The sequence below is a fragment of the Elephantulus edwardii genome, unplaced genomic scaffold (genome assembly GCF_000299155.1).
Source record: "Elephantulus edwardii isolate Elephantulus edwardi_28Jun2011 unplaced genomic scaffold, EleEdw1.0 scaffold00015, whole genome shotgun sequence".
NCBI classification, from domain to species: domain Eukaryota; kingdom Metazoa; phylum Chordata; class Mammalia; order Macroscelidea; family Macroscelididae; genus Elephantulus; species Elephantulus edwardii.
Window position 1 is genome coordinate 28,848,912 of NW_006399765.1, and position 25,038 is coordinate 28,873,949.

At 48.0% G+C, this 25,038-nt stretch overlaps 1 protein-coding gene and 1 non-coding gene across 2 annotated transcripts; one reads left to right on the top strand and one right to left on the bottom strand.

The window, feature by feature from the left end:
- Nucleotides 1–14,315: 14,315 nt before the first annotated feature.
- TRNAD-GUC lies at nt 14,316–14,387 on the bottom strand. The gene has a single exon. It is a non-coding gene; the product is annotated as a tRNA-Asp (tRNA).
- Nucleotides 14,388–17,724: 3,337 nt separating this feature from the next.
- On the top strand, nt 17,725–18,684 carry MC3R (melanocortin 3 receptor). The gene has a single exon (XM_006881761.1). It carries the CDS (start codon nt 17,725–17,727, stop codon nt 18,682–18,684), a length of 960 nt encoding a protein of 319 aa, XP_006881823.1.
- The last annotated feature ends 6,354 nt before the right edge of the window (nt 18,685–25,038 follow it).

Below are 25,038 nucleotides of genomic sequence, written 5' to 3' on the forward strand. Positions count from 1 at the left end.
GAAAACTTTCAGGGTCACCCTGTGAGACGCCAAAGGACAGTGAAGTCGTGTGTCACCATGTCGATTCAGACTCAGGGCAACTCAGGGCAGAGAGGAACTGCCCCGTTGAGCTTCCAACGTTGTGGGCTTGGTGGGTCTAAAGGCAAGGACAGTGATCATGTGGCCAGGAAGGGTCAGTCCTCGGAAAAAGACATCATGCTGGGAAGGGTGGCAGTCAGGGAGGAAGACCCTCGGGATGTGTTGATCCAGAGACTCTAACAATGGACTCCAGCGTGTCCCAGATGGTGAGGACGGTACACGACAGGGCAGGTTCAGATCTGCTGACCACAGGGTCACTGGGAGTCATAATCCGCTGGGCAGGACATAACAACCACCACCACCTTTGTGGGAGCAGATTGGCAGGTCTTTTCTCCTGAGAAGCAACTAATGAATTTGAACCACTGACCTTTGGGTCAGTGCACATAAACAACACAGCAACCCAGCACATAAACATTGTGCCACCAGTGCTCCTTCCTGAAGGTTACTGAAGGCTAAGAATTTGGGCTTTTTGTTAATAATGGGAAACTGTCATAGTTGTGCCTACCATTTGCAAATTCTTCCCATGGGGTGAAATAAAGTAAGCCCAACAAGCACAAAGGAGATCATGCCAGAGCCTCAAAATCAGTTCCTCTAACGTGGCTTTGTTAATAGTTTTTGTAGCATTTATCAGGCTCCAGAATGTGGATAACATACGCACCTTCTCACACATACACATATATACACCACTTCTCGGTTCCTGAAACACACCGCATAAAAGAACTGTTATTCTACAGTAACAAAAGAAAGCCCTGGGATTGATCGTGCTGGAGAAGGCACTTGTGCCCTGTCACAGTCCCACACTACATGCATTTAACACACGCAAACATGCCTTCTCTAATGTTCTGCACTGCTCCACGTAGACATAACAAACCTGATCATGTATGCACCTAACAACAGAGCATCCAAGTACATGAGGTAGAAACTGCTACAGCTGTGAGGGAAAACAGACAAACCCTTCCCTGTAGTTAGAGACCACACACCTTTCTGTCAATAACCGTCGGACTCAGCACACAGAAAACCAGTGAGGAGAGAGCTCACCTGACTGGCAGCATCAATCAGTTTAAACTGATTTTACAATCTATTCTGTTTTGGAACGTGACCACTTCAAGAGAAGTTGGTGTGTAAGCGGAAGTGACTGAGGGACACTGATCAAGCTGTGTGGCTTCTCACACTTGGATCACCAACTGGAATTTGTAGAATTTGTTTAGGACTTTGACAGAAGGACCTGAGGGTGCTGGCTCTCTCCCCATCAATTCTGGAGGAGTCCTCATCTCCTTCCAACATCTGTAGATGCAGCCCATTTCCTTGGAGATTACCACGTGTCTCCACATCAATCTTCCCCAGGCCAAGAAGTTCTCAGGGCAGAGATCTCAGTCTATAAAGGACAAGACCCCTCTAGGCTCTGCTCTGATCTCTGCTAGCTTGTTATTTAATCGCTTGTATCTCACTCGAGACTGACCAAAGGGACAATCTAATCCAGTAGATTATCCAGTCTCAGGAACATAACCGCCTCTAATCTTGTTTCATGAACACCACAAAGGTGAAGATCAACCACATGCAGGATCACGACATAATCCTGAGAGTCATGGCCAAGTTCGCCTGCATTGTGAAGGAGTACAACTCAATCCATAGCAGGCACTGACCAAGAGGTAGTTCTTATACACTTGGATGGCTTAGTGAACAAGCAAAGGTTGTTTCGGATGCTGTGATATGCTGGTCAGGTGCCTCTCCGGGTGTCTGGGAGTGTGGTGTCCCACAGCGACCCTCTGGCGCTTGTCCCTGGGATTTGGGAAGCTCTCATGTGAGATGCCTGGTTCACAATGAGTATAAACCAGGTCTCTAGGCCCACTCAGGCCAACCCTTCAGCTGAGCTGCCCACCACGACATCACCACAGTTCCGTCCAACCTACTTCCCTCTCTGCACGCCTCCCAGCTGTGGACCTGTGGGTGGCTACTGTTTTTGGGCGCCATGATATGCACTAGGACACAGAGTACAGGGTTCCCAAGGCCGTAAATCTCACGAAGGTACGTGGTCAAGCCTCTCTCCTCTGGGGCTCCTGAGTGGGTTTGAACCAGTGCTTCAGGTCGGTCCGTCCTGGCTCGAAACCCTGTTGGAGAGCTTGCCTTTCCAACTCCCAATCCCTCCACCCCCACCCTGGGCATACTGGCTCCAAATCTACATTGTAACGAGATTCAACACCAAACAGAATCTCCATGTTCATGTACGGAAGATCTATAAGAATCATCAGGGGAACTTGTTAAAAGTTTTTAACAAGATGCTGCATTTAATAGCATCTACCTTCTTAGGTATGCATCTGATCTGTAAGAGTTGTCAGGCATCTTGTTAAAATGGAGATTCTGATTCAGTCTATCTGGGTGGGAATGCAAATTCTCAGGAGGGCTGGAACCTGAAGGATCTGACACATCACAGCCCTGGTTTGACACAGACTCGCCAAACTGTGCTGTTAGCGCGGGGCCACCAGATCCCACTCACCCCATGGGTGTGACTCGTGGAAACTCCCTGACTATCTGGTTAATGCTGCCTGCAGCAGGACCCTCAGAGGGAGACCCCATTTCCAAGGCGAGAGGAGGCCCGTCACATTCTGCACTGCTGTTCTCAGCCAGCCCTACAGAGGGGTACAGGCTGGAGGAGAAAGTGATGTCACTCCCTCTAGGGACCAACTATTTCTGTGAAGATTCTCCTTAAAGTGGAGAGACACACTTTCCAAGAGTTACTTTTCAGGAATCTCCCAGACCAGTTCTCTGGCACCTCCCACCCTTCACATGGCTCCCAGGTGGGCGCTCTCTGTCACCCACTGTCGTCTAAACTCACGCCTCACCAGCCCTGACAGCCAAGTGGCATCTGTACAGAGTCTGAAGGCATTATGGCCTTGGCCTTGGGGAGATGGCTCGCTGCCTCCTGCACCCCCATCTCAGTGGTTTCTCAGAGATTCTGGGCACAGACATCTAACACCTGCCCTGATGGGGCACAGCAGGGGGCTTCATGCCGTGTGTCTCTTGGCCTCCAGTGGAGAGAAATAAAGAGGCAGGTGGGTGACACAGGGGCGGCCATGTGTCTGCTCCTGCAGGGGGAGGGGAGGGGACAGCAGGGGCTGACCTGGCTTCCTGCCAGGAAGGTGACAAGGTGCGGACTTTCCCCTGTATCTGAGGCCACTCTGGTCTCCGAGAATTGCTTTACTCCTTCCTCTCGGGGTCTTCCAACCATGATTTGTTTTCTTTTTTCATAAACAACTCTCAGAGAGAGATATTTTTATAAAATCGAGCCAGTGTCCATCAAGTGATTCTGACTCAGGGGACCTCACGTAACTTGACCCACAGGGGTTTCAGTGGCCGGATTTTCAGGAGGAGATTATGGATTTTTCTTCCAAGGCATCCTTGGGTTGGCTCGAACCACTAACCTTTCTGTTAACAGCCTGGAACTAGCATCTTACCCACGTGTACAACCCAGGAATTCCCATCTCATATCGGGCAGTCCAAGTCAACCACAGCCTGAAGAGAGGCACTGGGGGGCTGTTTCAAATTATCTAAGAATAAATTCCAGCCAAATGCCAGTTCTCCCACCCACCTGCTGTGTAACCTTAGGAAAGTACCTGAACACCATGTCTCCTTTTCCTCATCTATAAAATGGAGCAACGTTAGTACTGCTTGAAGGAGACTGGAAATTAGAAGCAGAGACAGAGAGTGGCAAGAAATGAGGAAACACTGTGGGGACTGTAATCAATTACCATGACAGAAAATCTGTATGAATATCTTAATGGAATGGCAACCTGCTTGTGAACTTTCACTCAAACCATATAAAGAATTTTTGTTTTAGTTCTGTAGATATTGAGTCTAAAAGAAATGCAGAATGTTGAGGTCCACCTCCGACCTACTGAACTAGAATCTGAACTTTAAAAAGTCACCCAGATGAGTCAAAGGGACAGTGAGGGCACAGAAGCCCAAGTCCACGCAATGCAGCTCTGAAGTGTGACGACCTCCAACCCTCCACCATGTCATATCCCCAACATCTCGCTCCCAGAAACACAGAACTCAAAACAATAGACTCAACTGTACGCCAGGCAAAGGATACAGACGTGAAATCAGGAAATGTTTAAGATGCCCAACTTGTGATGGATAAAACAACTAGAACGACAAAGTGCCAACTGTGATTTTTCACCAGAAAATATACAGTAGCATAAATGATTAAGAGCTCATCTATTAATAGGAAGGTTGTTAGTTCAAATCCTCCCAGAGATGCTTTGAAAGAGAAAAAAAAAGAACTATTGATATTCTTTGGGATATCTTTACCCCAAAACTCATGCAGTCATGTGAGGTGAAACCAAGAAACTTGTCTGAACAGAGCAAGAGAACATTACATGGTTTAAAGTCAAGAAAGGTATTCATCATGAGATATATCTTTTCAATTTGTGTACAGAAGAGAGCATTCGAGAAGATAGACTTCATGAAGAAGAATAAGAGTGTGGCATCAGGATCCGAGGAAGAGAAATCACAACCTGCATTACGCAGATGATACAACCTTGCTCACTGAAAGTGAGGAGGTCTTTTTTTTTCTATAATTATATTTTATTAATTTTCATAAACATTTACAGAGATTTTGGGTTTCCATTCATTCATTGTTGCACTATTCTCTCTACCCTCCTCCCAGTTTGTTCTTGTCCAAATGCCACAGTGCTTGTCAAAGCCAGTTCTGATTAATCTTCGTCAGTGTGTCCTTTGCCATTCCCTATCACTCCTCCCTGAGAGAGACTTCACCCTGAGTCATAAGGAAAAGGGGATGGCATATTCTCTCAGCTACTTCCTGCTGAAAAGGGACGCTGTGGGTTTCAGGGTGAAGATCTTCTTTCACTAAGTGAGGAGGTCTTAAAGTGCTCAACATCAAGAAAACAAAAATTCTCACCACTGGTCCAATAGGCAACATCATGACAGATAGAAAAGATTGAAACTGCCAATTATTTAATCTTACTTGGATCCACAATCAACACTTTTGGTACCTGTTGTCAGAAGATCAAGAGACATATTGCACTAGAAAAATTTGTAGTTAGAGACTTCGTCAAATCACTGAGAAGCAAAGGTGTCAATTTGAAGACAAAAGGGTCCTGATTCAGACCCTGCTCTTTTCGATCATTTTCTGAGAGATGGACAACGAATAAGGATGACAGGAGAGTAGATGCCTTTGAGCTGTGGTACTGGAGAACAGTGTTGACCATCCCATGTTGGTGGTGGTGGCCTTTGCCACTGAATCAGAACCAACCCTTAGCTAACCCTCCAGGGAGTTTTCCGAGGCAGTAAATCACACTGGTGGAGACTGCCCATCCTACTCCCAGGGAGCAACTGATAGACTCAACTTTCAGGTCTTTGGGACTGCAACACACCTTCTTACCACTAGGCCACCAGAGCTCCTTATAATATCCCATGGACTTCCAAAAGAACAAACTATATTTTGGAGAAAATGCAGCCAGAGTGCTCCTTGGAGACAGGATGGTGAAACTCCATCTCATATATTGGGCATGTTGTAAAGCGAGGGTAGTCCTTGGAGAAGGACATCACACTTGGAAAGGAAGAGGGTCAGTGTATGAGAAGACCCTCAAAGAGCTGGATTAACAGTGTCTGCAATGATGGGCTCCGACGTGATGGAATTAGGGAGACAGCACAGGAAAGGGCAAGGTCCAGAGCCGTTATGCAGAGGGTGGCCATGCGTCACAGTCAACCTGACGGCACCCAACACCACCACGTTGATGAATAATACTTAATGCATCATGGACTTCAAGAAAAATAAACAAATGTAAATCAGAAATCTATCTACGCAGCCAGAAAGCTCCCGAGAAGTGATCATGCAAGTGAAAGGCAAGACTTTGTCTCCTATACTTTGGACAAGTAATTTATCAGTAAGGACCAGTCCCAGGAAAAGAGCGTCTTTCTTGGTAAAGCATGTTGGAAGTGCCACAGAGTTAACTGCGGCTCATAGTAACCCCACAAACAACAGACCTGAACCTCGCCTTATCCTGAGCTGGCCTCATGACAAGGACTGTTTCCCCTGAAAATAAGCCCCAAGTTAAGTGAGCCAAAGCTTTACCATCTTGCTTCTGAGAAGCACTCTAGTTGTATTTCCTTCAAGACAGAAAGACAGACTTGTTGGTTCTTTTTGGCAGTTCATGGGATATTCCATACTCTTCACCAACATCACAGCTCAAAGTCATTCATTCTTCTTTGTTCTTACTTCATTCATTGTCCAACTTTCACGTGCATGTGAAGCAATCAAACCATGGTTTGGGCCAGGGCTGTCCCGGTCTTTAAACAGATATCCTTCCTTATTAGTACCTTAGATCTGTGGTCCGTGACAGGAGATGTGCCCAGTGTAGTATAGATACTGATTTCTTGACTGCTGATAGCATGGGTGTTCGTGGTGGATCGAAGAAAAATTAAATCCCTAACAACTTCAATCTTTTCTCTATCTTGTTATCTGTTGGTCTACAGGTGAGAATTCTTGGGTGTTTTTTATATTGAGGTGTTATCTATATTGAAGGGTATAGTTTAGATCTTCTTCAGTAAATATTTTAAGTCGTTCTAAATGTCTGCAAGCAAGATTGTACCATCTCCATGACCCAGGTTGTTGCTGCATCTTCCTCCATCCTGACGTCACATCTCTCACGCAGTCCGGCTTGCTGAGTGCTCTGTTGAGCATACCAATTGAACGGGCAGGAACGGAGAAAGGATGCAACCCCAAGGCACATCTTTTCTGATTTTAAGTTGCGCAGTGTTTTAAATCATGCAACATGATCAATGTTATGTGCAAGTAAAATATTACTGAAGAATATTTTAAAATGGCTGGAACAGTCTAACCACAGAGGACTGCCAGAAATTCAAGCTAGATTGAAGAGGCTGTGGCACAGGGGATATCATTGTTGGTGTCAGGTGGCTCTTGGCTGAAAGTAGAGAATGTTTATTTGTGTTTTATCAATTACACAAAGCCATTTGATTGTGTGGATCATAACAAATTATGGGGAAGGCTGAGAAGAATGACAATCCCAGGACACTTAATTGTGCTCCTGGGAAACCTATATTTAGACCAAGAAGCAGTTGTCCAAATAGAAGAAGGTAAAGTGGAAAATCAGTAAAAAAAAAAGAGGAAGCGCTTCAGGGAGCTGGGTTAACACAGTGGTTGGAACTATAGGCTCAAACCCAGCAAGGACTGTGAGGCAGATGGTTTCACTCCTACACAGGACCTCAAAGAGTCTGAGCTGGTTCAATGGCCTCTAATAGCAACATTGGCTTTCAATATCATTGAGCTGTTGCACTTGTTTTTAATTCATTTCATCTGGTTTTTCACTGTAGCCTTGGTGACATCTAGAAGAAACTGGGAGCAACAAAGATCTCTTCGCCTTCTACACCTGGGATCTTTCTCCCATTTTACATCCATTTGACTCAGTTGCTACAATTGGTGAATTTTTAAAAAAAGGACTTGGTACAGCAAGCTGCCTCCTACCCTGAGTTTTCAAAGAGATTCCAGCAAAGAGTAAAGGAAAGAAAATTATTTTCTTTGTAAACAAGCCACAGAAGACACCTTGACCTGTTCTTCCCCTGAAGCATTCAGAAAAGAAAATAACGCACACTCTACTTTCCAGATCTCTGCGAAACCCCAGAGGAAGAGGAAGAGATGTGGGGAGAGGCTGTTGTTTTGAATGTTCTGACAATTTTCACACTGAATTTTAAACAGGAAAATCCACAACTTTTTTTTTTATTTGTTATTTGAAAAAGGAGAAAAGAAAGGCTTTGGCGATTCACAAGCTGATCAGTGTGTGTCACCAGGAAAGCAAATCTCCTCTGGATTTGTTTTGTGAGTCTCACCAAGTCACAGAGGACGGATCTACAGATCCAGGTCATCAGGGAAGGTCCTGGGGACAGATCCTGGAAGAACGCAAGCTCTCTCCAGCATACGGTTTACATGAGGATGAGGCAAAGAAATGCAGAAGCAAGCAGATATGAAAGCTCTGGTGGTCAAGAGCTGGCCCACCCCTCCACGTGGAGAAGCTTGGCTGGAGGGCGCAGGAGAACTGAGCAAGGTGTGAAAGACAGATACCTTGACCACAAGCTACGAAGTTAACCAAAAACTAAAAATTAGAGACATGCGAAGCTATTAGATTTAGACTCAACAGCCCCTAAGTATTGAGAATACCAAAATCCACCCACCTACTACGGTCAACAGATATTTGACAAGGGAATAAAATCTATTCAATGGGAAAATAACAGCCTCTTTAACAAACGGTGCTGGCAAAACTGGCCATCTACCTGCAGAAAGCTGAAACAGGATCCACATCTCACAACATGCACAAAAACCAACTCAAAGTGGGTCAGAATCCTAGAGGTAAAACCCCAAATAATAAAGATCAGAAGAGACAAAATGGGAACAAAATCAGCCCTGGGCTATGGCGGAAAGATTTGTGAGCATAGCCAAAAATGCACAACCTGGAGAAGATAAAATCAACGTCTGGGACCCTCTTAAAATCAAATCCCTTTGCGCATCAAAAAGAAAGAGTAAAAAGAAAGCCCACAGCTCTGGGGGAAACATTTGGCAATGACATTTCACATAAAGGTCTGATAACCAAAGCTTATAGAATACTACCATGCCTCTGTAAGTAAAAGACCGAAAACCCAATCATACAGGGGGCAAAAGTCATGGGAAGACTCTCACATAGGAGGACATTCGGATGGCCAGGAAACACAGGAGGAAGTGTTCAAAATCACTAGCAATCAGGGAAACACACATCAAAACAGTGATGAGACAGCACCTCACTCTAGCGGCAGCAGCAAAGTTCAACAAAACAGCAAAGAATAAATGCAGGCGAGGTTGAGGAGAGATGGGGACTCTTAAACACTACTGGTGGGATTATAAAATGATACAACCACTTTGGAAGACAGTTTGGCATTTCCTCAAAAAGCTAAACCTAGAAGTACTCTATGACACAGCTATATTCCATTGCTAAGAATATATATACCCCAACGAAATTAGATCTGAGACATGAATGGACATCTGTACACCTATGGTCACAGCAGCATTATTCACAATAGCAAAGAAACGGAAGCAGACTAAATGCCCATCAACAAAGGAATGGAGAGATAAATTGTGGTACGTTCACACAAAGGAATACTATGCAGCTCTCAGGAGTAACAACTTCATAAAATACTGTATAATTTGGGAACAAGAGAGTGTTTTGCTGGATGAAATATCTCAGTCACATAAAGACAAATACTGTGAAAATAGGAAGCTAGCCAAGTAAAATGTGTACAAATGTTCCAAAGGGGAAGGAGGGAAGGGGAGCAGCCAAAGGGAGAGGAGGAAAAATACCAGAATAGCAAGGCTGGGGGGGGGGGTGAAATAATGGTATTAAAAAGATAGGGTGCTAATAAGCAAAGAGCAATGGTGATTAAGCACAAAAAATACAACTCATACCAATGATTATAAAAAACACAAAGTACATGTACAAAACATGATGAATATGAATGATTATATGCAAACCAATAAAAAAAGGCTTTTTTAAAGAACACAATGGATTGAGGCTCACTATCAAGAAAACAAAGATTCTCACCACTGGGCCGACTGGCAGCATCAGGATGGATGGTGAAGAAATTGAGATTGTTCACAGTTTTAGTTTGCTTGGCTGCACAGTCAACACTCTTGGCACCAGCAGCCAGGAAATTAAAAGATGTATTGGGATGGGAAAGTCCGCGGTTAGAGACCTCTCTAAAGTACTGAACGATGTCAGTCTGGAGACTAAGGTGCACCTGATACAAGTCATGGTCTTTGCAGTCACTTGCTATGCATCAGAGACCTGGACAATGACTAGGGATAATAAAAGGAAGTTGATGCCTTTGAGCTGTGGTGCTGGAGAAGAGTATTGAATATACCACGGAATGCTAAGAAAACAAACAGGTTTGTCCAGGAGAGGATGAAGCCAGGCTGCTCCTTGGAGGCAAGGATTCTGAAGCTTTGTCTGACATACTTTGGCCATGTGGCAAGGAGGGACCAGTCCTTGGAGAGGGATGTCATGCTTGGGAGGGTGGAGGGACAGCGCAGGTGGATTGATTCAGTGACTAGGGTAATGGGGGTAGGTGTGTCAGAGATAGTGAAATTGGCACAGGATAGGGCAGAGTTTAGGGCTGTTGTACATACAGACGCTATGAGTCTCAGGTGACTTGACGGCACATAACAACAATCATTTAATCTTTACAGAAATAGATGACCAGCTCATTCTCCCACAGCAGCTTCCTAATGAATCTGGGGGCCTTGACCAGCTCAACGTATGGCCACTGATTTGGCCTCACTAAAGGCTGAGTTGAGAGCAGCAATCCTGTACCTGGTCACTTGGTCCTAGAGCCTGCAAGTCCCAGGCTCCAAGCTGAGCAGAGGGGCCTGGTTTGGCCAAGTGGCCGTGACTCCATGACAAATGCACACGTGGGGGGCACCAGCATATGACCTGTAAGCTGTGGCAGACAAGGGCTGTTCAAGTTCTGCCTTTATCGCTCCTGGCTGGTAGCACTGGGACCTTCCATAGTACTTGTTCAAGACTTCAAAACATGAAAAGTGCATTAGGAGACTGGGACACCCGTAACACCCAAACACTTTGAAACACAAATTATTTGGCTCAATTTTCACTCAGAAAAATGCTCACCTAGATGTTTCTAATTCTGGCTGCCACTTTAGAAAGGTAATACAGTCCCAGAGTACTCAGGCATGATGGATTTTTTTCCCTAGCCAGGTAAACAAAATTTGTTCCCACCTACACCCCTGAGCCCTGAGTTACCCAACGCAGAAAAAGGACAAAGCAGATATAAATCACTAGGAAAGGGCCAAAAGGCAGATTCTCCTGAGAAAATGCACTACAGTTGGTGAAACACAATGACTATCTTCCCTCCCAAGACGTTTTAAAGAGAGCGGGTCTCCCTCCTGAATCTTACGGCTACAAACCCAACTACACCAGACCAGAGCATGCCTGATACTGCCGGCCGACATTCCTTTGCACGTCTGTGCACTTATTTGTTCATTCAAAATATTTTCTTTCATGTCTGATGCTTTCATAAGAATGGAAAACACACACATTCTTTTGTTGTTCTGTGCCATAAAATGAGAACCAACTCATAGCTGGCCCTCCAGTGGGTTCTCAGAGACTGCAAATTGCATGGAAAGACAGAATTCATCTTTCTCCTGCTGGTAGATTCGAACTGCTTGCCTTTGGATTGTGAGCACAACTCCTTATCACTAGGCCTCTAGAGACCCTATACATTCTTAGTCCCCTCATTAAAGTATTCCCCTCTCTTGTAATCTCTGGTGACCTAGTGGGTAAGGAATTGTGCTTCCAGCCAAAAGGCAGGTGGTTCCAATCCCCCAGTACTAAAGAGCAATGGTGTCAGTCTAAAGACTAAGGTACACCTGATTCAGGCTATGGTCTTCACAATTGCTTGCTATACATCAAAGAGCTGGACAGTGACTAAGGACACAGGAGAAGAGTCAATACCTTTGAGTTGTGGTGCTGAAGAAGAGTCTTGAACATACCATGGACTGCCAAGAGAACAATCAGGCCTGACTTGGAGAAGGTAAAACCAAGTTGCTCCTTGGAGGCAAGGATTTTGAAGTCCCCTCTCACCTAGTTTGAGCACATGGCCAGGAGAAACCGGTCCTTGGAGAAGGATAGCATGCTTGGGAAGGTGGAGAGACAGCACAGAAGACGACCCTGGATGAGATGGATTGACATAGTGACTGGGGTAGTGGGGTGGCTGTGTTGGAGACAGTGAGACTGGCTCAGGGTAGGGCTGGGTGCAGAGCTATTGTACATGGGGTCACTATGAGTCACAGATGACTCAATGGCACATACAGTAATGACATATATACACACACCCCTCATGGTGTGTGTAGTCTGTAGGTGAGTTGCACTTCTAATCTGAGGGTGATACCTCTCTGCTGATTCAAAGTTATCAGCAGAAATGAGGCTCTCCTTTCTCCACACCTATTCAATCTGTATGTTCAGCGAACCATCTGAGAAGCTGAACTAGATGAAGAAAACAGCATCAGGAATCGGGACTGGAAGAAGACTCATCAAGAACCTACGTTATGCAGAGTATACAACCTTGCTTGGAAAAAATGAAAAACACTTGAAGCACTTAAGAAGATCAAAGACTACAACCTTCAGTAAAGATAATATCGCAACATCAAGTAAACAAAAACCCTCACAGTGGAAACAGGCAATATCATGATAAATGAAGAAAAGAATGAAGCTGCCAACAATTTCATTTAATGTGGGTCCACAATCAACACCCATGGTAGCAATGGTCAAGAAATGAAAAGATGTGCTACCCTGGGAAAATCTGCTGTCAAGGATCTTCAAAGTGCTAAAGAGCAAGGCTGTCAGTTTAAAGACTAAGGTGCCCGTGACCCACACTAAGGAATTCTGTGGCTTCAGAGGTGAAAGCTGGATAATGAGTAAGGTAAGAGCAGAAAACTGATGCCTTTGATTTATGATGTTAGTGAAGAGTATTGAGTATACTATGGACTTCAGTAGCCTAGAAGGTAAGGGCTTGTGCTGCCAACCCAAAGGCAAGTGGTTCTAATCCACTAGCTGCTCCTTAAGAGGAAGATGGACAGTCTCTTCCCATGAAATTTATAGCCTCTGAAAACCCGCTGGAGAGTCAAGTATGTCTATTTCAACTCAACAGCACATAACCACAACAACAGGCAAAAGAACAAAGAAATCTGTCTTGAAAGAGGCACAACCAAAGTGCTCCTTAAAGGCAAAGATGACAAAACCTTATCACATATACTTTGGGCATGTTGGCAGGAGGTGCTAGTCTTTAGTAAAAGACATTATATTTGGAAAAGCAGAGGGTCAGAGCATGAGAGGAGGACCTTCAGTGAAGTGGACTGACACATACCTACAATAATGAACTTGAGCATGGCACAAGGCAAAGCTAAGCTCTGTTGTTCGTCGGGTGATTAGGACTCAGAATTGGCTCAATGGCACCTAACCACAACAGATACAGGACCTAGGACAGGCAAGAAAGCTAGAGTTTTGCCACACAGTCCATATATATTTGATAGGAGTTGTTTCCCCAAAGAGATTCCTTTTTCATCTGATTGGTTGCTCACAGCATACCTCATCATGAGATGATTACATCATCATGTATCTTCCAAACTATATCATAACTGCCAGACTGGAGTATCGTGGCCCAGCTGTGCCACCTTAATCACAGAAGTGAGCAGGTGAAATATGAAGTGTATTGACCAGGGGACCGCTCTCCACAGAGAGAACAGCATATGCACTGGCCAAAGGCACCAGAGACTGGCTGTTGTTAGAATTGTAGTTAGCCCTGAAACTCACAAGTGACCAAAGGCTCCCTGGCCTTTCAGCATCTCTAGTACCAGGTCTGTGTCAGACTGTTGTGCTGAATCAAGTTTTCATTGGGCTGGTTTTGAAAGTGCAGCCCTTTCTCTTTCTTCCTAGCCTACCTTCGTCCGGATGTTCTGCCAAAACCTGTTTAGCCTCCCAGCAACATGCGCGCCTCACCCACAGGTGGGCATCAGCTGTGCAGGAGGAGCACTGGCTGGAGATCCAACCTGAGTCTTCTATGTGGAAACTGAGAATTGAACCACGAGCCATGGTGTCCTTGTAGGAAGGGCCAGCCTGGGACTGTGGAGTTAGCTGCTCCTTCCGCCGGCCCTGCAGGACAGAGTAGAACTGCCCCAGAGTGTATCCAAGCAAGAAACTATAAAAGCAGACCGCCACATTTTTCTCTAGCTCACAGTGTGTTTGAACTTCTGGCCTTCAGTTGGCAGCCAAGCATTTAACCGCTGCACCACCTGAGCTCCTGGTAGGGAAGACTATACTGTGAGGTATCCACAAATCTGTTCCAACTCATATCAATTCTTTGTGCAAAAGAGCAAAACCCCCTTCACCCCCATCGCTGTATTTAAGCCCATTACTGCAGATACTGGTGTCAATCAGTCAACCATTGAGGGGTTTCCAGTTTTCCCTGACTTTTTTTAGATATTTTTTTTATTTTATTATTTTTGTGTGCGTGTACCGTCAAATCAGATCTGCCTGGTACAGGAGGAGATTGCCCCTCCTTCCCCGGCAGAGCATCTGGTGGATTCGAACCGTGCACCTCTGGGATTGTAGTTGCAGCTTCTTGCCACTAGGCCACCAGAGCTCCCCTAAAAAGGATGTGGCCTCCCCATCAGGGAATCGAACCCCGGTCTCCCACGTGACAGGCGGGGATACTCACCACTATACTAACAAGGACGGCTTCCCTGACTTTTTACCATGATGTCCTGGAACCACAGAGCAGAGCCCTATCAATGCACCTCTGTCCGTGCCCCCCACCCCCAGAGAGGGAGGGGAAAGCATCTCTTCGGGAGGACTGAAGCCATATCTGCCCCTCACAGGGAGACCAGGGCCTTGCCAGGAGAAACTCAGTTGCTCTCTGAGAAATAAGGAGAAGTCGCATTTCTGCAGCTCTCAGCTCCTAAGCTGAGACGCAAACCCTCGCATCGTTTATTGTCTTAGAAACTGCCAGATGCTGAAACTATCCAGGAACAGCAGGAATATGTGGCCAGGTCTCGTCCCAGCATCCTCTTCTGAGTCCTGTGACTGTGATTTCTGCCGATCTAACCAGGAAACGACGTGTGCTGTTCTGATCTGCATTTCCCCACCTCCCCGGAAGGCTGAACGGCTCTTCAAAGCGCTCATTAGTCCCTAGCATTTCCTCTTCACGGAATTCCTATTCATGGCTTTTGCTTGATTCTCTAAAAAGCAATTTGTCCTTTATTTTTTTTCTTATTAACTGGAAAGTGTTCTCTGCATTCACAAGATCATGACATCTGCAACTTGGATGATGTTCTTTTCATATTAATTTTTGCATTACTGATTCGGCTGCCAGTCCAAAAGTATACCATTCGAATCCATCAGCTTCTCTGTGGGAGAAAGTTGGGCAATTTCTTTCTGTGAGATTTCCTGCCTCTGAAAACCCACTCTATGGGCAGGTTTGGGTGCACAACCACCACCACCTTGATTAAGCAGACCTCTCCAAAGTTTTCTAAATATCCTCTGTTTTCTTCTCTTTAGTCAAGAACTGCAGCCTTCAATATGGATTGAAGCTCAAGGTCAAGGAAACAAAGATTCTCATCACTGGGCTGATTGGCAGCACCATGATGGATCGTAAAGAGACTGAGATTATTGACAGCTTTAGTTTGCTTAGCTCTGCACTCTTGGTACCAGCAGCCAGGAAATTAAAAGACTAATTGCATTGGGAAAGTCTGCTTCCAGAGACTTCTCCAAAGCACTGAAGAGCAACAATGTCAGTCTGGAGACTAAGGTGCACCTGATTCAGACCATGGTCTTTGAAATTACTTGCTATGCATCAGAGACCTGGACAATAATTAGGAATGATAGAAGGAGAATTGATGCCTTTGAGCTATGGTGTGCTGGAAAAGAGTATTGAATATACCAGATCTGCTCCTTGAAGGCAAGGATCCTGCAACTTCACCTGACACACTTTGGACATGTCTGCAAGGCGGGATCAGTCCTTGGAGAGGGACATCATGCTTGGGAGGGTGGAGGGACAGCATAGAAGAGGAAGATCCTTGATGAGATGGATTGATTCAGTGACTGGGGTAAGGGGGGTAGGTGTGTCAGAGACAATAAGATTGGCACAGGATAGAGCAGGGTTTAGGGCTACTATACATAGGGTCACTATGAGTTGCAGGCAACTTGACAGAACATAACAACAACATCTCGTCCACGTCATATGTATGTATGTGTGTGTGTCTGTATACATATACATATACATACATATATACATACATATATATATATATACACACACATATACATACACACACACATATACTGATGTAGTGGGTCAGAAAGGCCTCCAGCACCCATGGAATGCATAGCCAAGGGTGAGGATCCCTGTTCACATTCCTTCAGACAGTAGGTAGACAACCCTGCTATCTCTTCCTCTCGAACTGTCCCCGACCTAGGAGCTGAGGGTCCTTTCTTTCTGCCCCACCGACATTGGCCTTTTCTGAATCACGCACGCCACAGGCTGGAGCAGAAGGCTGTCTGCCTTCTCAGCCCCCACCCCAAGCTCCCGTGAAGTACCTGCCTCCTTGCTAAGCGGTAGTGATCAATTCCACACGGGTTTGCCACATCACTGTGTGAACGATGAACCTCCTATGAAATTGTGTGTCTCAAGTTAGTAAAGTAGCATAAAGTTAGCCCATGTCATGCGTCTATACATTATATATATAAATATATATATATACATACACAAATTCACAAGCACACAAGTTCCCACCCGATTTAGGACATATCCTAAGTAAGCTCATTTGCAACATCTGGTTGGTTTGTTTTTATGGGAGCTCCGGTAGTGTAGTCTACAGGGGGGGGGGGTGCTGCTAGCTCAAAGGTTGGGCCTCTCTGCAGTTCGGATCCACCAGTCTCGGAGAGAAAAATGGCCCATGTCCTGCCATGGCTAACTTGAAAAGGGGCTGTGACTGTGCAGAAAGGTTAGCTGTGAGGTTAGCCTAGAGACTGAACCCAGCCCTACTTAGGAGCATGTCTGATGTGGGGGAAACGTGAGGCGAGTACTGCAGATTAGCAAGTGCAGTGCGCGCTCGCTCGCCTGTTTCTTGGGTAATCTGACTGCATGTGCCTGTCTCGCTCCCACCGCGCCGCCTGCGCCCGGCCTGCTGGCGCTGATGTGCTGCGGCCTGCAGGGGGCGCGCAAGCGCAGCCCGGCCGCTGTCAGTCGGTGGCCCCGCGCTCAGGCTGGAGCAGGAGTTGGTCGCCAGTCCTGCAGAAAGCCCAAGTCCCCACTGCCAGCGGCAGGTGCCACCCGCCCTGCCATGCGAGCCGCCGTCGCTGCGGCAACCAGAGGCAGGACCGGGGTCCCCGATGGGGATGAGAAGTGAGCGGGAGGGGACCCGAGGGACAGAGGAGGAGGACGGCTGACCACGGGGGGCCAGCGGGCTGCACTTCTACCCCGGCAGGCAGGACACAGAGCAAAGTTCTCTGTCTTTTCTCTCGCTCTCTCTGCCTCTGTCTTGTGTCAGTCTGTCTGTCTTCCTCTGCCTGCCTGTGTCTTGTCTCTGTGGACGTGTCTGTCTCTCCTCTGTGTGTGAGTGGGTGTGTCTGTCGCTCTGCCTCGTTCTGTCCATCTGTGTGTGTGTGTGTGTGTGTGTGTGTGTGTGTGTTGCACTCTCTCTGTGCCTCCAGTTGCTAATCAGTCTGTGTGTCTTGCTCTCTCTGTCCTTGTGGGTGTGTGTCTGTCTGTCTGTCTGTCTCTCTCTCTCTGTGTGTGTGTGTGTGTGTGTGTGTGTGTGTCTTGCACTCTCTCTGTGCCTCCAGTTACTAATCAGTCTGTGTGTCTTGCTCTGTCTGTCTCTGTGCGTGTCTGTCTGTCTCTCTGTGTGTCTTGCTCTGGTGTGTCTCTCTTCCCCCCTCTTTTATTCTGGGCAGTATAAACCCTAAGTCCAGACTGGACAGGCCCCCCAAGAGTAGCAGGTGGCCAAAAGGTCTCTTCCTGCGGTCAGCCGCTGACCCTTCTGGGAGCAGCGGTCCGGGACCCCGTGGAGCCATGAACACGTCCTGCTGCCCAGGCCCCGCTCAGCCCACACCACCTGGCGCCTCCGCACCCCCCACGGCTGCAGCCAACCAGAGCGCAGGCGCCTTCTGCGAGCAAGTCTTCATCCATCCCGAGGTCTTCCTGGCGCTGGGAGTGGCCAGCCTGCTGGAGAACATCCTGGTCATCCTGGCCGTGGCGCGCAACGACAACCTGCACTCGCCCATGTACCTCTTCCTCTGCAGCCTGGCCGTGGCCGACATGCTGGTGAGCGTGTCCAACGCGCTGGAGACCATCATGATTGCCGTGGTCAGTGGCGACCACCTGGCCTTCGAGGACCGCGTGCTCCAGCACATGGACAACATCTTCGACTCCATGATCTGCATCTCCCTGGTGGCCTCCATCTGCAACCTGCTGGCCATCGCCGTGGACAGGTACGTCACCATCTTCTACGCGCTGCGTTACCACAGTATCATGACGGTGAGGAAAGCCCAGGGCCTGATCGCCGCCATCTGGCTGGGCTGCGGCGTGTGCGGAGTGGTCTTCATCGTCTACTCGGACAGCAAGATGGTCATCGTGTGCCTCGTGACCATGTTCTTCGCCATGCTGCTGCTTATGGCCACGCTGTACGTGCGCATGTTCCTCTTCGCGCGCCTGCACGTCAAGCGCATCGCCGCCCTGCCGCCCGCAGAGGGGGCGCCCCCGCCCCAGCACTCCTGCATGAAGGGCGCCGTCACCATCACCATCCTGCTCGGGGTCTTTATCTTCTGCTGGGCCCCCTTCTTCCTCCACCTGATCCTCATCATCACCTGCCCCACCAACCCCTACTGCGCGTGCTACACGGCCCACTTCAACACCTACCTGGTCCTCATCCTGTGCAACTCGGTCATCGACCCCCTCATCTACGCCTTCCGGAGCCTGGAGCTGAGAGACACCTTCAAGGAGATTCTCTGCGGCTGCGGGGGCACGGGCTAGGGCGCAGGGCACACGGGGATGGCCCCCAGGCTGGCCACGCCAGAGCCTGCTGGGTGTTTCCAAAGGAGAGGATGAGGCTTAGGAGACCCAACAAACATGTTCCCAGCCGTGACTGTGACTGTATGTGTCTCTTCCTTTTCAAAGTTGCAAAGTCTTTTGAAAGGAAGAACCGTGCCCGTTCTTGGAAGGGATGGGTAAGTTGCTCACTCTGATTTCCCAATGATCCTGGGACTAACGAGGGCAGATGTTCAACCGAAGGCTGCCTGCATTCATTCCTAGACGCCTGAGTGTGTGTGCAACGCCTGCCCCCTGCCCCTTCCTCTGCTTCCTCTCAAGCCAGACCCGAGGAGTCTCAGGAACAGGGACGGTGGGTCAGTTCTCACTAGCAAACCCTCTGCAGCCCCGACTTCCCAGCTGCGTGGCTGACTATGCGCTGCGTTTCCAAGAGACAAGTCTGTCCTCTATTGCTCTTACTCGCAGTAAAACAGTCTCAGCACAATCAACTCTTGGGGGGGGGTGGGGAAGGCAACGAATGCCGGGCTATTTCCAGCCTCTTGCCTCCCTGCTAAGCCCCTCCCCAAATAAACAAGAGGGTGTGACTCATTTCTGGCTTAGCTGCTGCTGCTGCAGTTGTTGTTGTTGTTGTTGTTGTTGTTGTTGTTGTTGTTGCCGTTGTTGTTTTGGCTCCTTGAGGGGGGAGGTTCTTCAGGTGTTAAATCTAAATAGCCGTCCAAATGTCGATAGAAGAGAGATCCTATCAAAACATCTGTGAAGTCTTTTGATACCTTGCGATTTAAAATTGTAAATTATGATGGACAAAATCTTTTCCCCCTATTATTCTTTTTTCTGTCTTTAAAACAAGAGTGGGCACGGTTCAGGGAGCGATTGTCATGAGCAATTGTTTTTCTGTTGCTTTAAGTCATTGGGGAAAAAACAAAAACCTGTCAGTAGCCAGGAAACACGGTGTTTTGCTGGACAAACCACTTTCCTTTTGTTGTACCCACGGTGGTGTCACTGTCACAGGGTTTCCTCCGCCCTGTCAGGAAAGAGGAGGATGTTTTGCCTCTGGTTTCTGGTCCATCACTGCACAGAATGTTCAAGTTGAGGTGACCCTGTTTGTATCATCTAGTTTGTATGTACCTAGTTAAGTGAAGAAGCCCATTCCTGTGAGCATGGACGGGGTGCTGGACTGGAGAGCCAAGGATGGAGGGCTCCTGAGCCCTGCCCAGCCCTGGGGAGCTGTGTACCCCCAGCTGCCCTCTGTCCCTCTTCCCGTGAATCCTCGTGAGGCTGCATCCCTGCTCAGCCGAGTTGTGGTCATCGTGTACTGGAATCTAGTGGCCTTTTTTTTTACAAGCTGGGAGCCCTCCTGCCAATATAAGCAATCCCTGTGTCACCAGCTTTGTGATGTTTGGAAACAATAAAATGCTGCTGTGGCTGCTGCGTGTGTTCTGTTTGCCTCACTGCTGCAGTCCAGGGGTCGTGCTGGCCGCCCACCAACAGCCCCCCACCCCACCCACCCCCAGCCCATCTTCTCTAGGGCCCCATCTCTGAGCCGAATTACAGAACTCTCCCTTTTCATTTCAAAAACTACCCGGCTGTATTTCCTGGAATCTCTGGTGCTTCTGCTGAGATCCCCACATTATTTTCATCAGGACACCAAGGGCTCTGACCTGCTCATGTCACGAGGCAAACGTGGGAAACTGGCAGCTGAGTTGGTCAGAAAGCGAGTCACTAACGGCTTGGGAAGCACTGTGGTCCTTTCTGGGTAACCTAAACCCAAACCCCTGCCATCTAGTCAGTTCGACTCACAGCGAGCCTACCTGTGGTTTCTGAGGCTAGGAACGCCTATGGGAGGGGACTGGCCATCTTTCTTTCACAAGCAGCTGGTGGATTCAAATTATCGACCTTTCGGTTAGCAACCCAGCATGTAAGGCACTGCACCACTCTTGTGGTGGCTCCCTGCCCTGGAGTAGGGACTGACTGACAGCTGACCCTCCAGCAGGTCTTCGGAGGTTGGGATCCAGGTATCTGGAGGTTGGCATCCAGGTCTCCAGAGGCTAGGATCTAGATATACAGGAGCTGCATCCAGGCCTCCAGAGGCTTGGATCCAGGTCTCTAGAGGCTGGGATCGTGCTGGAGGAGACGGTCTGCTTCTCTCCTGTGGTGCCGTCAGTGGATTCAAACTGCTCACCTTCCCATTGGAGGCACAGCTCCTGACCCACTTGTCCCCCACTGCTCCCTGCTACAGCACACGGGCTCCCCTTTTCTAAATAAACAAAGTAAAAGTACCTGACTTTTCATCTTTTTAAGCCATTCATTCTAGCCTCTCGCCACACTAATAAACCAGGGTGAAGACACTCAGTCCCAGGGAGGTGGGTGGTGGCTGGTCAGGCACTCTGCTCAAGAATGTTCAGGGAAGGAAACAATCATAGGGGCTCCTCAAAAGTTAAACGTCAACTAACAAATAACCCAGCAATGCCACGCTCAGATGTAGACTTAAAATAATAAACAAAATCACATAAAAGCAAGGAACTATACAAAGGCCTTGGTGCCCAGTGTTCACAGCAGCACTAGTCACAACAGCCAGAAATGGAAATGACCAAAGTCCCAGCAAAGAAGAGGGGAGCGTACAACGGGCTCTGTACACAAAGGGGCAGCTGTCCAGACCTGAAGAGAAGTGAAGTCCTGACACACACTCCCACATGGACGGACCAGGAAAGCAGGCTGAGTGAGGTCAGGCAATATGCAACCAAACGCCCAAACCCTGCTCGCCATCAAGTTCACTCTGATTCTGAGTGATCCTGCAGGACACACTCGAACGGCCCCTTGGGATTCCTATTCATCTATGTGAGAGCAGATGGCCTCACATTCTCCTGCAGAGGGCTGGTGGGTTCGAACAGCTGACCTTTTGGTTAGTAGCTGAGTGCTTTAACCACTGCATCCACCAGGGCTGCTAAATCCGACCCAAAAGGCCATATACTGTATGATCTCAGGTCTAAGAAGTATCGAGAAGAGGCAGGGAGCTCTGGTGGCAAGAAGCGGTGCTATAATCCCAAAGGCAGAGAGTTCAAGGCCACCAGCTACTCCACAGACGAATGGTCAGTCTCCTCCCATGCAATTAACTGCCTCTGAAAACCCACCGGAAGGTCAGCTATGGGCCAGTTCCAACTCTACGGTACACAACAACAGAAGAGACGGGTGTATACAGCCTGAAAGGACAGCAGCGGTGAGCACGGCTGGATGGGGTGGGGGCGGGGTGGGTACATAAGAAGGGGGGACGGGGAGAACATCTCTCACGGCGATGACAAAGCGTTGGAAATAGATGGTGCTGTTGGCTGTTCAGCATGACGAATGTAATTATGACCACTGAATTGTACACTCAGAAAGGTTAAAACGGAAAATGTTATATTATCTGCACTTTTCCACAATAATTTTTAAAAAGGCTGTTCAGTTAGCATAGGTCAGCATGTCCTGGCACTTCGTCCCAGTGCTGTCCTGGAGGCCAATGCCATCTAAGTGAGGCCCACTCCCCTCCCTACACATCTCACCCTGCAGCAGCCCGACCAAACGGGGGAGAGGGGCACAGGAACCCCAGGGGCAAATATTCAAGTGCAGAATCCAGGAGGCCTGCTGTTGTGATACAAGGAGGAGGGCCCCCAGGAAGCGCTGGGGCCAACATTTAAGTTCAGAGGCTAGGAGCCTGTTGTTATGAACCACGTGGTCGACTCCAGGTCATAGCGACCCTACGTATACGCTCTCAGCCCTGCTGAATCCTGAGCCAAACTCACTGACTTCAACACACCTACCCTACTACCATAGTCACTGTGTCAAAGCATCTCATTCAGGGGCTTCCTCTCCTGCACTGTTCCCTCCACCCTTCCAGGCATGACGTCCTTCTCCAAGGACTGGTCCCTCCTGGCCACGTGCCTAAACTATGTGAGATGGAGCTTCAAAATTCTGCTTCCAAGGATCAGCTTGGTTTCACCCTCTCCCAGACAGACCTGTTTGTTCTCTTGGCAGTCCACGGTGTGGTCAACACTCTTGTCCAACATCAGCTCAAAGGCACTGATTCTTCTTCTGTAATCTTTGGCCACTGTGCAACTCTAGGAGGCCCAGAAATCTGCATTTCTAACAAACTCCCAGGGGGCACAGGGCTGCAGGTCGGGCACCAACAGCGACTCAGTGGGATGCAGGGATGCAGGTCCAGGGCCCAAAGGAGCTCAGTTGAACTCTCATCTTCTGCCCATGGAGGCTTGCGCATGGCGGTGATACCGAAGTGTTTCCAGATTAAGAAAGAAAAGGATAAAAGGCCTGTAAATCTACTCCCAAACCTCAGTCAAGGAAAATCCTATCTGTCACAGGGCCCAGTCCACAATCAATTATGGGACAGCCCAGGAAGGGACAGCATTTCTGTCCACTCTGCCATTTCCATGGCAGGGCTGACAGGGTAACAGCTAACAAAAACAAGAAAGGACTCGCAAAGAAGATCTTTTTGGTGGCACCACCAAACACCCACCTGATCACCACATGTATGAAAGCTGAGTGACACTGGTGACATGACTCACATGTACCACCTTTCCTTCTCCATCCCTCTGGATTCCTCACTGTAAGACTCTCTGTCTCTGACAGTTCTCACCTGTGCTTTCAAGGGGCTGTTGTCAGATTAAACTCAGATGTGTCTTCCTAAGGTGCCAGGAGCTCTGCGGGCACAGTCTGGAGGGAGCTGCACGGCCTCCTCCGAAGCAAGATGCTTTTACTGCTACCCCACCACGCCTCCTTTAACAGACACTAAGTTCCAGAGTTCCCTTCTGATGCTGCTCTCCTGTCCTCAGTAGGACAGGCCTCAGCTCAGACCCCGATGCTGTCCTCTCTGTGTTGAATCATAGTGGGTCTCAAAATCTCAGCTTCCACATCTGTAAAACGGGCCAACAGTGGCAACTCTCCAGGCTGCTTTAAAAGCCAAGAATCAGGAATTGTTGAGTGCTGAGTGTCAGCACAGTCGCCAGTACACACGAGGTATAACAAATGCTGTCTCTCCAACACACAAATCCTGGCCAACAGATTAAGACCAAATCCAAGAGAGACCTAATCTTCACAGCAGCTCGGCTGTCTCGGAAGGAGAAGAACTCACCCAGGAGAAACTGGGGAAATGCTCCTCGGAAGGAGCTCTGGCGGTGCAGGATTAAGCACTTGGTTATGAACTGAAAGGCTGGCAGTTCAGACCCTCACTGCTCCATAGGGGAAGCTGTTGCAGTTGCTTCTGTAAAGACTGACAACCTCAGAGACCCAGTGAACAAACGGAACCTGTTCTCTACGCCACAGTCACTGTGAGTTGGAATCAAGGCAACCTCCTCGGTAACAGCACCATGAGGACTGAGAAGGGAGGCAAATGAAACTGCCATTTAAAAAAAAAATTGCCATCAAGTCCATTCCACCTCAGGGTGACTCCACATATGGTAAAGCAGAGTTAAGAGAGTTTTCCATGGCTGGTTCTTCAGAAGTGGGTGGCCAGGTCTCTCTTCCACAGCACTGCTGGGTGAGCTCAAACTTCTGACTTCAGTTAGCAGCCAGGCATGAGAAGTGTACTCCCCCGGGACTGTTAAGTCCCCATAACCAAGTGGAAGCCAGCACCTAACAGAGAGTCTCTTATTTCACAAGAAGGGGGCGTTCTGGGCAATGGGTAGACACTATATTTTCATTGTTGTTGTTTTGTGCTGTCAAACTGGAGCCCACTCACAGCTGACCTTCGGTGGGTTTCTAGAAGCTGTAGGAAAAGATAACCCAGCTTTCTCCCTTAGAGCAGCTGGTGGATTTGAACTTCCTACTTTGGGGTTGGTAACACAACTCCTTACCATTAAGCAATCAGAGCTCCCCATTTCTTTCTTCTTGTTGTTGTTGCAAAGCACTGTCGAGTCATAGTGACCCTAGGAACAAACGATCTGAACCCTAGTCTATAACAATCCTCATTTCTCTAAAGTTTATAAAGTTTCCAAAGGCCTGTTGTTTAAGAAGTGGATGCCACTTCTGCTTCCAAGCCTGTCTTACTCTGGGCTTCAACAAGCGTTATTATTTCACAATTTTCACTGCTGTGTTACAGATTCATCCGGAAACCAAGCCCACTATCACTAAGTCATTTGCGACACACAATGATCTCATCCACGGCTGTACCACCCTGGACACCCCCAACCCCCTCTGACTCATCCTGGCCCCAGAGGACAGAGCAGAACCACCAGTAAGATTTCTGTGACTATCTTGTTATGCATCAGAGAGTTGGACAATGACCAAGGAGGATAGAAGGAGAATTGATGCCTTTGAGCTGTGGTGCTGGAGAAGAATGTTGAGAATACCATG

Bases quoted from the DNA above. Each gene is read 5' to 3' on its own strand.
- MC3R (XM_006881761.1), top strand. From the start codon at position 17,725: ATGAACACGTCCTGCTGCCCAGGCCCCGCTCAGCCCACACCACCTGGC.